This window comes from Argentina anserina, chromosome 4 (assembly GCF_933775445.1).
Source record: "Argentina anserina chromosome 4, drPotAnse1.1, whole genome shotgun sequence".
Taxonomy (NCBI): Eukaryota; Viridiplantae; Streptophyta; class Magnoliopsida; order Rosales; family Rosaceae; genus Argentina; species Argentina anserina.
In genome coordinates, this window is record NC_065875.1 from 7,097,948 (window position 1) to 7,113,839 (window position 15,892).

General features: G+C 37.6%; 1 protein-coding gene across 4 annotated transcripts; it reads right to left on the reverse strand.

Moving 5' to 3' along the window:
* Positions 1–6,344: 6,344 nt before the first annotated feature.
* On the reverse strand, positions 6,345–9,920 carry LOC126792822 (DNA repair protein XRCC3 homolog). Of its 4 annotated transcripts, XM_050519300.1 has the most exons (4): positions 8,888–9,920; positions 7,653–8,091; positions 7,379–7,501; positions 6,345–6,652 (listed from the first exon to the last, which is right to left on the reverse strand). In XM_050519300.1, the coding sequence occupies exon 1, from the start codon at positions 9,742–9,744 to the stop codon at positions 8,890–8,892; it is 855 nt and encodes a 284-aa protein (XP_050375257.1). In that variant the 5' UTR covers positions 9,745–9,920; the 3' UTR covers positions 6,345–6,652; positions 7,379–7,501; positions 7,653–8,091; positions 8,888–8,889. The 4 variants fall into 4 exon arrangements, with proteins under 4 accessions (XP_050375257.1, XP_050375255.1, XP_050375256.1 ...); XM_050519298.1 differs by having other exon boundaries at positions 7,379–8,091; XM_050519299.1 differs by having other exon boundaries at positions 6,345–6,657; positions 7,379–8,091.
* Between the last annotated feature and the right edge of the window lie 5,972 nt (positions 9,921–15,892).

A 15,892-nucleotide genomic window follows, 5' to 3' on the forward strand; every position in this document is an offset into this window, starting at 1 on the left:
AAAGTTTGAAGGTTGAAGGATGAAGAATTTAGAGAAATAAGAGGTAGGTATATGGGTTTAAACTTTGTTTTAGGATTTGTAAGATGAATACATTGTACCATAATCCCTCCAATATATATAGGAGATGAAGGGGGTACTCTAATAGTCAATTTGGGTAAAAATGTAAGGGTGATTTTAAGGTGGATAAAAGTAACTGTTCAATTTTAATGACGTGTCGCATTACTATACGCTCTTAGTGACATAACATGCACCGGCACCTAGCAGATCATTTGTTCCTTCAACCACTCTAGTCTCACGCGCATGCAATTCCTAGAAGAACACAAAACTCGAAATCTAGTTTTTTTGCTGGTTGCGGTAGGGAGAATGCCTTCTCCTCATGTAACAAATAGTAATGAAAATCTCCTTGAGTCTTATTGTTGCTCAGATATTTCGTTTGAGTTGATTTCTTTGAATCTAGTTTGTGGTGAATTTGAACTTTATTGAGTTTCAAATCCAGGTTGATTTTGATGCTATGGTTGACGCTTTGAAGCCACTGCTTTTGTGTTGAGAAAGCAGTGGCTGCCTAATACAAGGCTGATGGATACATGATTATTTCAGGATCTGACTTTTTCCACTTCTGGTGTGATTAGCGGAAATAGCAACAAAAAAGACACGATATTTAACGAGGTTCGGCAAATAAGCCTACGTCCTCGGGGCAGCAGTAGTACTTTCTTCCACTATACTAAATAATGAGATTACAAGAAACAACTCACTCTAGACTAACTAAAGTGGCAACACACCTCTCTCTCTCAAAAGGAATTTTCTTCTCACTAATTGAGACACTCTTTATTTCAATCTATCTAACTGAGGATCACACTACTACACATACAGTCTAAGGTTTGTATCTCTGCCTTTTGTGATTTATTTGCTGCAATATTCATGCCTTTATATAGGCAAATGGCTTCATGCACCATGTTATGCAACTCATGCAAGTAACATGCAATTGGAAGCAAAGTCAAATGTCTTCTTCATTTCATGGTTCAATGTTTGCATGCTCATTAATGCATACTTCTTCCATCTTCGAAATTGTTGCCACTTTCCTCCATCTTCAAAAATTGCTGCCACATTCTCACATATGTTTATAGGTTTGTTTCTTCATTTTCAAACTAAGCTGCACCCCCATGCTATATGAATAGAAAGCTAGCCTTGTGTAAGTCAATGATCATCAAGGCTCTTGCAACACATGCTTATCTCATGTAGTAAATCACCACACGAATTTCTTCCTCCAATTAAGGAGGGACTGACCCATCATTTTGTCCATGCTCGAGAAAGCCAAGTGGCCACAATCCAGCAGTTTTGTCTTCACATGCTGAGGCACTGGGAATGCAGCGAGGCAATCGTACACGGAGTCGATGGTACCAAAAAGAGCTTTTGTATTGATACAGTGGTCAGCTAGCTCAATATACTGGCAGAGGTCAGTTTCTTAACACTGCTTTCTAAACATCATTAACCTTAATTGTGAGCCCCTTAAACTTTTCATCATTTTCTAACAGTTAGAACACAGTAACCGATATTTTTCTAAGATGTTATATATGTAGTTTAATATTTTTATGTTAAACTATACTTTGCCAAAAGCGCGGCAGTATTTGCGGAATATTTTTTCAACACTCGATTTGTTTTCTTTGATTTCACCAAGTTTTACGGCTTTTGAATGTTTTAGTTGTGTTTTCAGAAATTCCTTTATTTCAATTTTAAATCTGATCGTTGGTTCATTTTCTCTTCTTTTAATATTAGTCGTCCATTTTCTTTTTCAAGGGCCCAAGCCCATTTCTCTTCTTCCTCCCTCACCCCGACATCTCTCCCGGAACCGAAGCACAACACAGGCGGACTGTCGCTGCCTTGCGCCTCTGCTGTCCAGCCACAATTTGCCATGGGACCACAACCAAAATCTCTATTTCCTTCTTCTCTTTAAAACCCATGCCTTGCATGTAGGATTTAACTATCTATTTTTTTTCAATCGAAGTTAGTAGTAGGGCAAGCAACCAAAGGATCTTCACAATGAATCGGAGCTCCGGTCACCTCTCTTTCTTCCTCCATGGTAACTCCATCTTCCTTGGTCAGTTTCTAAGTTCTTTTCCCTTTCATTTGTCGAGAGCCCAGCCCTGATGACATTCTCTTCTTCTATGTTTCGTCTCCGCCTGACTTCATTGAACGCCAGTGACATCCATCCCTGATCATAGACGACAAGATGAGTTTGGAAGAAGACATGCAACTTTTGGGCAGTAGCACATACAGGGCACCGAGGAGCCTTGGACAAGCAACAACAACTCAGAGACGACGATGGTAGCCATTGCAACCATTGTTCTCGTTTTTATGATTCATCGAGGATATCACATACGTTTGGAGCATGTGGATCGGGATATGGAGCACGTTGACTCCAATTCGACATATCAGGTAATGGGTGACCCGCTCGCTAGAGTGAGTTGTTACCTTTCTGAGTTAGTGACGTTTTTAATTGTGGTGCTTAGTTTTATTTCATTTATTTACTTTCTTGCCATCATTTTTATTATTCATGCATTTCTTTAGTCGACGTCTTGAGCACTTCACTCGAGTTAGATAGTAAATTTATTTGGATACTTTATAAACGGTTAATCCAGTCTATGTCTCGAGCCATCCACTTGAGACTAGATAATATAGTTATAAATTTAAGATTTTATTTATGAGTTCTACACGTTGTCCTGATTTTCGGTATCGTTACTCATAATTAACTAGTAGTTAGTACTCAGTTCACCTGAGCAGGTGAACCGTGGCACCTGTCACTAGGGATTACATACTATATTTATCCATACACTATATGTTTCTGTTACTCATAAATCGGTGAGTCTGTTGTCCTAATGTTCGGCACCAAGTATACTTTATCTATAGTGATTCTGTTGTCCTGATATCTGGTACCATGCTTTGTTATCAGTGATTATGTCGTCCTAATATCCGGCACCGTATCTTATTTAGTATTGGTGATTTTGTTGTTCTGATGTTCGACAACATATTGTATTGTCGGTGATTCCATTGTTCTGATAGCCGGCATTGACTATATTTATCTACGGTGATTCTGTTGTACATATATCTAGCACCGTATATTTAATCGTGAGTGGTGCCGTTATCCTGATGTCCCAGTACCGTGACTCATGATTAGATAGTACTTGACACTAGGTTCACGGATCACCATTCACCTGAACGTGAACTGAGGCGCTGATTACTAGGGGTGTTGATGTCCCTGTGATTTTCGTTAGTTTATTCCCTAACAGTGGCATTAGCCCTTTTTCACATATAAATATCAATAACCAAACATTGTTTTGCTTATCCCCTTATCACGATTTTTTTCACTTTCTACTCGAGCGCTCATTTATATGTTTTTTTTACATATGAGCATTGCACCCTTATTTTATTTTCTTTCGTTTTCAAACCCTACCTCAGTAGGGTATCGACCCCAAAATGGGTTAGAGAGGACGAGTGCTCACCCCTCGTTTTGCAGGTACGTAGTGGCGTTGGTTTGGAGATTAGCAGCTTGGTGGTTCGTCGATCACTTTTGGTTTCCGGGGATCTTCTCATCTTATGGTGTTTCAACGTTCTGATCTCTGAGTTGGTTTCGAATGACGCATTTAGGTATACTCTGGTGATTCTTGTCTTTCGCCTTGTTACTAGTTATTCTTTGGCCCGTGCTTGACTTTGAGACTGAGACATGTCTTTTCTTTGATTGTCTGAGTCTCCTCTACTACCTTCTGCATTTGTATTTGTTTGCATCTATATTTCAATTGCTCCTCATTTTTTTTTGGTTTGTTCATATTTTATCCAAAGCATTGTATTTTCGAGTCAATAGGTGATTGACATGTCGGTTGCTTATTAACTCGGGGCTACTGTTGCATTCTAGTCTAAGAAATGGTCCGAGGGTGTGATATTGATCTTCTATATATCGCAGTTCCGGGTGATATATTCTATAATGTAATCACTGATAAGAACTTCAATACAGGAGATGGTTGATCTTATGATGCACGACGAGCCTATATTTCAGGACAATCTTAGAGCTACATGATATAAGTAAATTCTGTTCTCTAACACACATAGGATTAATAGGCATATCATATAGATTTGATTCACATACACATTCGTTACGGTGTCATTTTTAGTGATAGCCTTGTTGTCATCGAGACACTGGATAAGTGCCTGCAAGATCAAGAATGAATGGACTGCTCAATTGAACCAGTTGTGCAGTCTCATGATAGTTCCGGAGCTTACATCACTTGGTGAGCATGCTGCAATTGACACTTTGATTTGTAGTTACCAATCGAAATGGTGTTTATTTATTTTTTATTTTTTGTAATGAAATATCTAATGATCATAAGTTAAGACCAATTAATATTAACCTATCTCATGTTTGATATAGATCACCAGATGACTTTAACTTCGTTATTCCCACCCGACATGTCCGCATTCATCCATATATATGGAGATAATATCTGTGAAATACTAGGCGATATGTGGTTTATGTTTGTCCGCAAGGTTTTGGAGTTAATTTACACATATGGTTCATGATCAATCCAAACGATCTAAAGCTATTCTATACCATTTAGTAACAATTTGGCCCCTTTTTACCCATTTGAATGACACATTCATTTCAACAGAAGGTTTCATACAATTAAACTAAATCACCACATCCCCACAAAATATATACATTTTACCCTTATACCTATTAAAGAGAGACTTTGGCAGTCAACGATCGCTGGAGTTTGGTCACCGATTGCCGGACTCCAGTTGCCCAACTTTAAGCTCCATGAGCACAGTATCCACGTTGTTGGTAATGCAAGACATATTCAAATTGCTTCAAATGTAGGATTGGATCTTCTTCTGTAAGCCCAGCCCATGAAACACAGGTAAGTGTTTTATGATATCACTTTACCTCTTGATTTCAGTTTTCCAGGTATTTTACAATGAAGGTGTAAGTAACTCAATATTAAGACCTTAAGACCTATACAAAGGGTTATTGATCAACACTAGGAATAGAGATCCATTACTGGTAGCTGAACACTATTAAGAGCTAAGAACACAATCAATAGACGTTAAGACCATATAAAATATATATTTATTAATTAAAGCTACGATAATTCTTTTTAATCATCATAAATCAATGCTAAATTTTCCCCGAGTGGTTACAGGTTTTCAACTTTAGCTACAATTAAGCTTTACACAAAGTAAGTTGTTGATCAACTTCATGATTGGTAAACCCAGCATTCTTTCTCTATTTAAAGATTTTCAGCGACATGAATTGATGTTTTTTTCTTTTCAGATTTGTAATGAGGTTGCTCCTTTTATTCACGGAAAGGTACGAAATTTCAGTTTGTTTAGTCTATGTTGGAAACCTTTTTATGGTGATTATCTCATACTTAATGTCTCTGATTCAGATCGGTTAAGGAATTTTTCTTTCTTTCTGTAGGATAGAATCAGTTTCTATGCGCTATTATCTTCTAGAGTGAATTACTTTCCTATCGGAATTGATGTTTCCCTAAATAGGGTAACTTCCCTTTGTTGTGCGTATATGTAGTTACTGTATGTACATAGGTCTGCATAAGTCCCTGTTAGAAGAAAAAAAGTAAACATACGTCCCAATACAATTCTTGGCAGTCGCCTGAGATCAGACTTCCGAAACAAACAAACGAATCAGGTATCAAGAGCTTGAAAAGCTAAGGGCTCAATATGAAACCATGACCATGGCAGATGAAGAATGCATTGATGATTTTTACCCTAGGCTCATAAAAGTTACAAATGCATTTGCCAGACTGGGTAACCAATTGCTGAACAAGAAATTGTGAAGAAATTTCTGAGAGTCTTGCCTTCGAGTTTTGGAATCAAAGTTACTTGCATTAAGGAAAACAAAGATTTGGACACTTACCCTCTGGATGAACTTCTTGCGAATCTTCAAACTGAAGAAACGGAAATCTGGCCAGAAAGGAGAGTGAGATCTCTTCTTGAGATGACTTTCAAAGGAAATGAAAGAGTCAGGAATCATAAGATTTGGATAGTTGATGCTGAATATGAAACCTTGTTCATGACAGATGATGAATGCATTGATGAGTTTTATTGTAGGCTTATGAGAGTTACAAATGCGTTTGCCAAACTGGGGAAACCAAAAGCCGAACACGATACTGTGATGAAATTTCTTAGAGTCTTACCTTCGAGTTTTCGCATCAAAGTTATGAACATTATGGAAAACCAAGATTTAGACACCTACCGTCTGGATGAACTTCTTGCGAATCTTCAAGCTTATGAAGCAGATATCAGGCATGAAAAGAAAGTGAGATATGAATCCTTGAGTGTGGTGAGGAATGAGGAAGAGAAGTTCACTAGGTCTAGGAAGTCCTCCCAAGATCATAAAAGCTCCTCCAACACAAGTTCTAGAAGAGACCAGGGTAGTAACTTCACCATTGAAGAACATACAAAACAAAGGTTTGCCCAAAAGAAGCTCACCAAGTGTTTTGAATGTGAGGGAGTTGGTCATGAAGCTGCTGATTGTGCGAACCGAAAGCTCCAAGCTCGCTCAAACGAGGCAATGATGAAACATGGAGTGCTTCTGAGTCTGACACTGACTCAGATGGTGGGGATGACAATGTGACTTCAGCTGCTGCTCTGGTTCAAATGATAAAGATGATGAGATTGAAGAAATGTTGATCTTTTTTTCTATTTTGTTTTAGCTTTTAAGAATGTTGATTATTTTCTCAGTCTGTATTGCACCAAACAGAAACTACTGTGATGGTGTGACATTTGAATTTTCCATGCCAGTCTCTGGTCATGTAGAAGTGCTGATCTTTTGAATAATAAAAAGGCTTGTAATTTAAGCTGTAAGGAATAAACAAAAGGTTTTCCGTAATTTGGGGCTGAATCTCAATCTAGACATCCCCAATTTTAGAGTGCAATCCATGTAGAAAAGCAGGCAGACTCAAAGTTCAAAGAATGTGTAGCTTAAGCCACAAAAGAAATGGGAGCCTAGCAAGCAAGAGTAATTGAAATAACTGCGAGCCTATAATTGTTCTCAAACCTGGTCTATACATGTAATTGTAAAATGCATAGAATTGTTGTACAAATGCAACATGTCCCAGCAACATTTAAAAGAGTATCGTATACAATACACCACAGATTTATTCTCTGCTAAATTTCAAATAATGTATAAATAATAACATGACAGGTTCGGGAGAACATTGTGGAGGTGGTTTGATTTTATGCTTTAGCTGTCATGTTTGTTACACAACCTTATGATTTCTACTGCAAAGAGTGTGATGGAACAGACACAATGTGAAAATGATGGCACCAAAAAGATGCATGCACACAAAGAAGGAAAAAAATTAAGCACCTGGCAAGGAAGCGTATACATGATAGTAGGCATTGACGATATTCATTAGGGGACTTTAAAGCCAGCAAAGAAACCAGCTGAGCTACCAAATGAGCACGAGTCTGTACTTCATCATCAGTCACTCTACAAGAAATCCCATGGAATCAATTCTAACGTCTAAGACTGATATAGTGGACTGAAATATCATAGGTCAGTAGGTCACTAGTGATATTTTCTCCAAATTTTCATATTTGTAATTATTTCTTAACATCAACCTGCAAACCAGCCAACTCACCACTCTGAGTCAAACCCAAACGCCAGGAGCTTGCAAAATTTGACCCAGAAGAGCAATCATCTGCAACCCTAAGCCAACACTTCAGTCACATGTCAAAAAGGAAGGCATGGCTAGTGGTGAGTACATCAAGAGGGATCCCAATCAAAGTGTTTGCAACTCCTTGTGCAGGTGACTTCTGTTTCTTTCATGATCAATGCATTTCCCAAGTTAATAATGTCAAGGGGCTGTCCACTGCCAAACTCAGTGGTTCCTGAACCTGGCGTCTTCTCATCAATTAGAATCACTTGATCATCAGATCCTGATGCAAGATACCAACCATGCTTGGCCCACCAAACATAATTCACAGAACCAAAGTGATCACAGAGGGTTGGGATAGCCTCTGGGCTGATTCTTCATTTGAAAAATTCCTTCCCAGGGATTTCATGTTCCAAACGCACACCTGTAATTGGTAAAGCACTTCCATATTTTAATATAGCAAATCATGCCAAGGGATTTCATGTTCCAAACGCGCACCTGTAATTGGTAAAGCACTTCCATATTTTAATATAGCAAATCATGCCTCACACATTGATGTGATAAATGTGACCCAGAAACTGTGAGAGAAATGAACAGATTATTGCTCAATGAGTACGTGATGAATTGTAAAGAGAGAATGAAACGAATGACATAATTCAATAGTTGAGAAGACCTTATAGATATAACAGAAAATTTACTTTAATTCCGTGATTTTTCAACTACAATGAAACATATATTGTATAAGGGTCTCACTAATCTACAGAATCAGAAGTGACAGATGCACAAAACTAGCGGCATCCTGGTAGCATAACAAGAACAACCCTAGAAAACAGAACAATTCAATAAACCATCTGGTTAAGCTTTGATCACCATACACCGAAATAAAACACACCCCCTAGAATCAAATGATGCCCAACAAAATACTGAGAATTCAAAATCTAAGCACAAAACTAGACATACAAATTCCAACATATTTCCTAAACCCTGGTCAATGCAGAAGATGGAAAAAAAAAACACAAAAGATTCATGCAATTGATACAAAATTTCATAAAGAAAAAATTCAATTAAAGGAGCTAAATATGCCGCCCGATTAATAACTATTTTTTCTTCCAATCTACCTCACTCCTCTCTTCAAATTTCCAAGTTCCCAACTTACTTGACTCAGGAAAAAAAATCCAATAAAAAATAACGATAAGCCAGATTCGGATGCGGAATAGTACCGTCATCTGCCAACTCCAAACACCCCATCCTCTGTGATTACAAACTCACACGACACTGGCCCCAAATGTGGAGCAAAAACAACATCAATTCGCCTCTTTGTCTCCCTAATCAACTCACCATTTCCCCTCTCAACAATCTCCTCATTTCTAGACAAAAACAGCCTCGAATTCACGCAATTCGACCAGGCTAATCCCAAAGCAGGACAAACCCTTCTCCCTGATGAACACAACTCCCTCAAATTCCCAACTCTCACTCCATTAATCCCCTCCACTTCCCCCATAAAATCAACCACCTGATTAGTCACCACCACCGCCACCCCATACTTCCTCGCCAGCAGCTTCAACATCCCCGAAATCTCGAAAAACAAGAAGGACCTCTTCTTAAGATCAGACGCATTGTTCCCAAACTCGCTCCGAAACAACGCTGCAACTGAATCAATGACAATCAGCCTCACCGGCAGCCGGGTTTTCCCGCCGGCGACGAGGGTCTCTATCTTGGGCATTAAGTCGAGCAGTTCGCGTGCGTCGTTTACGGCCCGGACGTAGACGTTGTCGTAAGGGTTGGTGAGGGTGAGATTAGGGTGGGAGGAGAGGAAGGAGCGGGAGAGGTGGCGGAGGCGGCGGAAGGGGAAAGGGAATTCGGAGTGGAGGTAGAGAGAGGAGGCGGAGAGGCCGCCGTGGGAAGGAGGGAGCTGGGCGGAGAGAGAGAGCTGGAGGCAGAGTTGGGTTTTGCCCGAACCGCTCTCGGCGACGAGCTCGGTGAGGGAGCTGCAGGGAATGCCGCCGCCGAGGGAGCGGTCGAGGAGTGGACAGCCCAGGGTTAGAGTCTCGGTGGGGAGGAGCTTTGAGGGCTTCATTGCGTTTGGGTCTCTTCAAATTCAAAGGCCGGCATTCTGCCACTTCTTATGTATTTAAAAATAAATAAAAATCAATTGAAGTCTAGAACCAGTTCGGACTTGACTTCTAACCTATAATAGAAGCATAGATTTCCCAGATGGTTTCAGAAGCATAGGAGCTAGAGGCTTGTGATCCAATACTAGTTGCCATTGAATTGAAGCAAATAGTTAGGATGTAACTCTGGTATTTCTTTATGTGCAATCTTGAACGAATGTTTTGAATATAACTAGATAAGGTATATATATATGCAGAGATAGTGAAAGGGATCTATTTCATAGATGCAATTGTCATCATCACCCATGAGAAGTTGTATGCGTATCAGTATGCATGTATAAGAGCTTTATGTTTTCTTGGGGGATTGCATCAAGGATAAAAATGTGTATCGTAATTTCGAGGATAAAAGTTTGCTGCAGTGATTTGTGCATCATTGTGATTATATATTATTGTGAGAAGTAACAAGTCCTAACGAAGATCAATCTTCGACTCATGGTTTCTCCTCCGCTCAATTTTTCTCATATATAGTTTAGATTTGTTTCCATCCTGGATTGCAATTTGGTTCCACTTTGTATCTAATAATGCATAAAGCTAATCGTTATACACATAGCTAGGCATCATTCAATTATCCCTTCAATTATTATTACTTTTTTAGGGAAAACAAAATGAAGGCAATGCATCTAGTCAAAATGGGGATGGATTGGAGTCTACAGAAGACTACACCAATGAATTCACTACTACTCAGGTGAGTGTTTAATATTACTAATAATTATATATGGAAAAGTTTGGAATATATATATATATATATATAATGACTTGGATTGAGAATTGTATGGAAAAATCCGAAGATAATAATATACATGTGGTTTGTGCAGATTTTCGAGAGTACAAATGAATTAATTTAATGGGTTCGATATGTTGGTAGGAAGAATAATATGGTGATTATCATTCGTAGATTTGACACAGGTGCTATTGGGAATAAGAAAAAAAGACCTAAATTGAGATTTTGCTGTGAAAGAGGTGGTGACTACAAGTGTGTTGTGAAATCAAGCACTAATACTAAAATGTCAAATGCAGAGAGTAAGGAAACTACAGAAGGATCTGGTAAAAACAAAGAACGTCCAAGGGCTAGTGGTACGAAAAAATGTGGATGTCCATTCGCATTGAGAGCATAAATTTGGTTGGAGATGAATGGAAATTACATGTGACATGTGGTGTTCATAGCATCCTCCTTCTCAATGACTTTATGGTCATTCTTATGCAGGGAGATTATCAAATGATGAACATGCACTATTAGTGGATATGACAAATAGCCTTATGAAACCAAAGAACATTTTGACATCTTTGAAGAAACGAGATCCAGAGAATGTGACAACCATAAAGACGATATACAATGTGAGGAAAGTGCATAGGATGAAGTTGATGGCCGGACGATGGCAAATGCAAAGTTTGCTACATAAGTTGTCAAAACACAATTATGTTGAGCACCATAGGAGCGAAGGTAATATTGTTACTGATATATTTTGGTGTCATCCTTACAGTCTTCAGATTTTACGTGTGTTTCCTCATGTTCTTATAATGGATTGTACCTATAAGACCAACATATATCGTTTTCCACCTTTTGAAATTGTGGGGGTGACATCTACTGAGATGACGTTTAATGTTGCATTTGTCTACATCTCAAGAGAGCAGAGGACCATTACACATGGGCTTTGAGTAGATTGAGAACTCTTCTAGATACCCCAGGAGTTTTTGTGACAGACCGTGAGTTAGCATTAATGAGTAGCATAGGAAAAATATTTCCTAACTCGCGACATCTCTTGTGTAAATGGCACATCAACTGAAACGTGATGAAGGAGTGCAAGAAAAAATTTGCAACTACTGAAATGTGGAATAGGTTTCTAGCAATTTGGAACACTGTTGTTGAATCTACAACTGAAATAGAGTACTTGGTGAATCTCAAGCAGTTCGAATCGGAATTTAGTACATATCCTGATCAACTTCGTTACTTGTAGAGAACTTGGTTAGACAATTATAAAGAGCGATTCGTCGTTGCATGGGCGAATACTTGCATGCATATTGGTACTACTACTTCAAATAGGTAAATTTTATGTCCCTTTCTACTTACATTAATTCGTGTCAATTCTATTGTATGTGCATCGTTAACTTTGAAATTTTTATTTTGAGTAGGGTGAAAAGTGCACATGCAAAGTTAAAGAGGCAGCTGAACACTAGCCAGTTGGATTTTAATAATTCATGGGATCATATACACTCACTGATGGAGTTGCATCATACTGAAATCAAGGCATCTTTTGAGAAAAGTAGGTGTTTTTTGCAGCATGATTTTAAGCATGACTACTTAAAGGAGCTAATAAGCTACGTGTCTATCAATGCCTTGAACAAAATAGTATGTTAAGCTAACAGGTAAACTTATCTTTACATGTGCACACACACTACATATATTTAATTTTAATTATATACTAACTCAAATTAAATTTTATTAAATGTAGGGATGATTCAATTAAGAAAGATGTAGCATGTTGTGGTTGTGGGATACGTGTTACACACGGTCTACCTTGTGCGCATGAGATTGCAGAGTACAAACACTCTAATAGACCAATTCCCATTGATGCAGTCCATAGTCATTGGAGATAATTGGGTATCAACGAAGCCATGCATACCAGTAACACCCAAGAAAAAGTTATGGTAAAGCAACATATACAACGATTAGAGACATGGATTTCACAACAAAATGATGAAGATACCAGCCAATTATTGATGAAGATTGATGAGTTGATAAATCCAGGTGTACTTTCCTAAAAGAGCCTATAGAAAAAGCGAAAACGAAAGGGCGTCCACAAAAGATTGACACTAGTCCTCGTCGCTTGCCATCTGGTTTTGAGATCGATAATACTATTTCCAGTCTTGATAGTCACTCACAAGCACTTAATGTTTATGAAGTAAGTCAGAATGTTCCCTATGGTCCTATCATTCCTACTCATAATACTCCATCAAGTAAGAAGGTCAAGGATTGCACAACTACAGTTAAGGTACATTTGATTTCTTACTTCTTTTTTCCATCAGAGTTCACTTGCATCCTAACAAAAATATTTGTTTGCACTTTGTAGAGCCAAGAAGAAACTAAAAATCCCTTGACATGAAAATATAATTTGCAATTTCGACTTGGGATGCAACCTTATATTGAAGGTGCATATGATGTTTATTATGATGGAAATTGCGGATACAGAGTTGTGGCTTTAGCAATGGGTTTCGGTCAAAAATCATGGCGCAAGGTTCGTAAGGATTTAATGAATGAGTTGCAAAGTATGCAACAATTGTATGAGATTATCTTTGGTGAAACTAAAGAGATTGAAATTTCTCAAAACACGCTTCAACATTCATACTCTGGATTTCCATCAAAAAAATACTGGATGTATTTTCCAGAGATGGGGCATTTGATTGCAACATGTTATGGTGTTATAGTGATATATATATCAGACGGGCAATGCCTAACATTCTTCCCCTTAGTTGACCATGAAATTGCATCGTTCAGTAATAATGAGCTTAAAGGAATTGGAATTGGCTTTGTGAATGGGAATCATTTTGTGCATGTAAGTCATATTTCTCTACTATATAATTTTTGCTTATTCTACATTTCTACTATATATATTGTAATTTACGTACTCATTATCTTGTCAATTGTTTACAGTTAAAATTGTCTGTTGGACACCCATTGCCGAATGTTGTACCGAATTGGGAAAGAAATGTTGATATCAGAGTTCGACATTTGTTCTCTACATATCGAGACCGACTTGATCGTTTCAATGAAATTTGTCCAAGAACTATATATCCAAAATTATTCACAATTGATAATTAAGTAAAATTTGTCATTTTGAAAGGTTATATAACTTGTAGGCAGTGACTGATGTATTTTTTAAAATATGATGCTCTCGCACTCAGTTGTTTTATTTTATGGTTTTTAACTTCTAATTACAGTAAGTTAATTTCGATTCCACCACATTTTTCATCAATGATGAGATTAAAGAACTTGGAGATAAATATATTTAATGATGTACAGTAATCTAAACAAACATGCTAAAGTCTCGACAAAAGTTAAGGATTTATTGAAAAAAAAAATATCATTGTCAAATGTTCAAAATTAAAGGAGGTCCAATCAACAATTTTATAGGTCTAAATAACATTTTATTCATTTAATTAGACTATGGGCATTTTGGAAAACAATTAGATGTCTAAATAGCATTTCACTATATTGAAAAAGCAAATTGGAGGTCCACTCATTAAGGAGGTCTAGGTGCCAATTTAGGAGGTTTGAATAGAAGCTCCCTTGTTGCAATCAAAATTTACACAAAAGGTTCATGTTGAACATATCTATGAGAATGAAGTTTGGAGACGTTAAAACCATGAATGAGAGAATGCGAGAGAGAGTGTTTGATACTTTGGAGGTATGAGAGTGTTTGATACTTTAATGCATCTACACTGAATTAGTATATTTTGATTATATCGTAAATCGTAACACATACACATTCATTTCCATTGAGGCACAAAATGTCACGTTTATTGATGATCATCATTACAGTACGTTCAAACTTTAGATAGCTAAACCTTGCTGACAGACATATAAGCATGTCATCTCAATGGCCTTCAAAATTAGCAGCATTGATTGTATTAAAATAAAAAAGCTAGCACATCCAATTGTCAAGCTAATTCAGGATCAGATAGCAAATAGGCCGCTATCAAAGAACAAGAAAAAACAGTCTCAGCTATCCTTAATTAACAATACATAACAATAGCTTCAAGATGACTAGATTGTCAAGCAACAGCTGGAGCTGAATAAAGATCAAGTTTCATACCGTCTATCCTAAGCTTCACTCCTATTATTTTATGATCAAAATTAGTTATCTTTGAAAGTTTCTAGTAAATGTTGTCAACAGAACTACATAAGTTACAGATCTATTGCTCTCCAATCTCCACCATTTGACTAACATTCTTAAGCAGAAATTATCAACACGATCTGAGATGAATTCAGTAGAAAATAGATATTGAACGATCTTAACATACAATTGATGAAGTTTAGTCTTCTAATTGATCATGGCCGGAGTGGGATTTAGCTAATGCAGGGTCTCATGTCAGTTGTATCATTTGAACCTATGTAGCACGAACACCGACACGGATACCGCGACACCGACACGGCGCGACACCGCACGGCAAATCTAAAAAACTTAGATCCCGACACGGCGTCGACACGGTAATTTATATATAATTTAATATATTTATCAATGCGTAAAAAATATATATAACACATGAAATAATATCAAATTAAAATTTTAAGTTCATTCCATTGTATAACAATTCAAAAAAAATAAATATCAAGAAAGAAGAAAGGGAAAACGATAGAACTAAAACAAAATTTGGGTTTTTTGTTTTGTTTAGTTTTCGTTTTTCTAATTTTTGTTATCTAAAATGATGATATGCCGTCTTGGAATTATGATGTGGAGTGTCAGGAAAGTGTCGGAAAAGTCAATATTACTGACACGCCACTTGGCATGTTGGACACGATGTCGGGAAGTGTCGGAGTGTTAGGAAGTGTCGGACACTTCGACACGCCAACCTTAGAAGTGTCTGTGCTACATAGATTAGAACAGTTTATACATAAATGTGGCTAAGCAGAAGAGGGACTACAATATAAAAAAATCACTCGATAAGTCGAGGGGAAAAAAAAACAAGTGTGCAAGATCACAAACCATGATACCAGATCATAACGATGCCCTTAAAAATAAACTATTATGTCATGGAGAAGACAGACCTCACAAGCGCCTGAGAGCTGCGACAAGATCTTCCAGTCAACCAAGAGATGAACCCCAAGCCTTGGACTTAGTATTTGAAATGTCATGAGTTCAGACTGGTTTTTATGATTTTCACATTTGCACCGAGATGTCAAATTGCTTGGGTTCTGTTGAATAGAGAAAAATAAATCAAAGGAGAAGAAATTGCATATGCATATGATCAGACTTAATAAAGCTACCTCACGTTAATTCGTATTGATCGAAGGTGTTGCAGAGTAACTAAAATATAGAAAACGAAATTATATGTCCA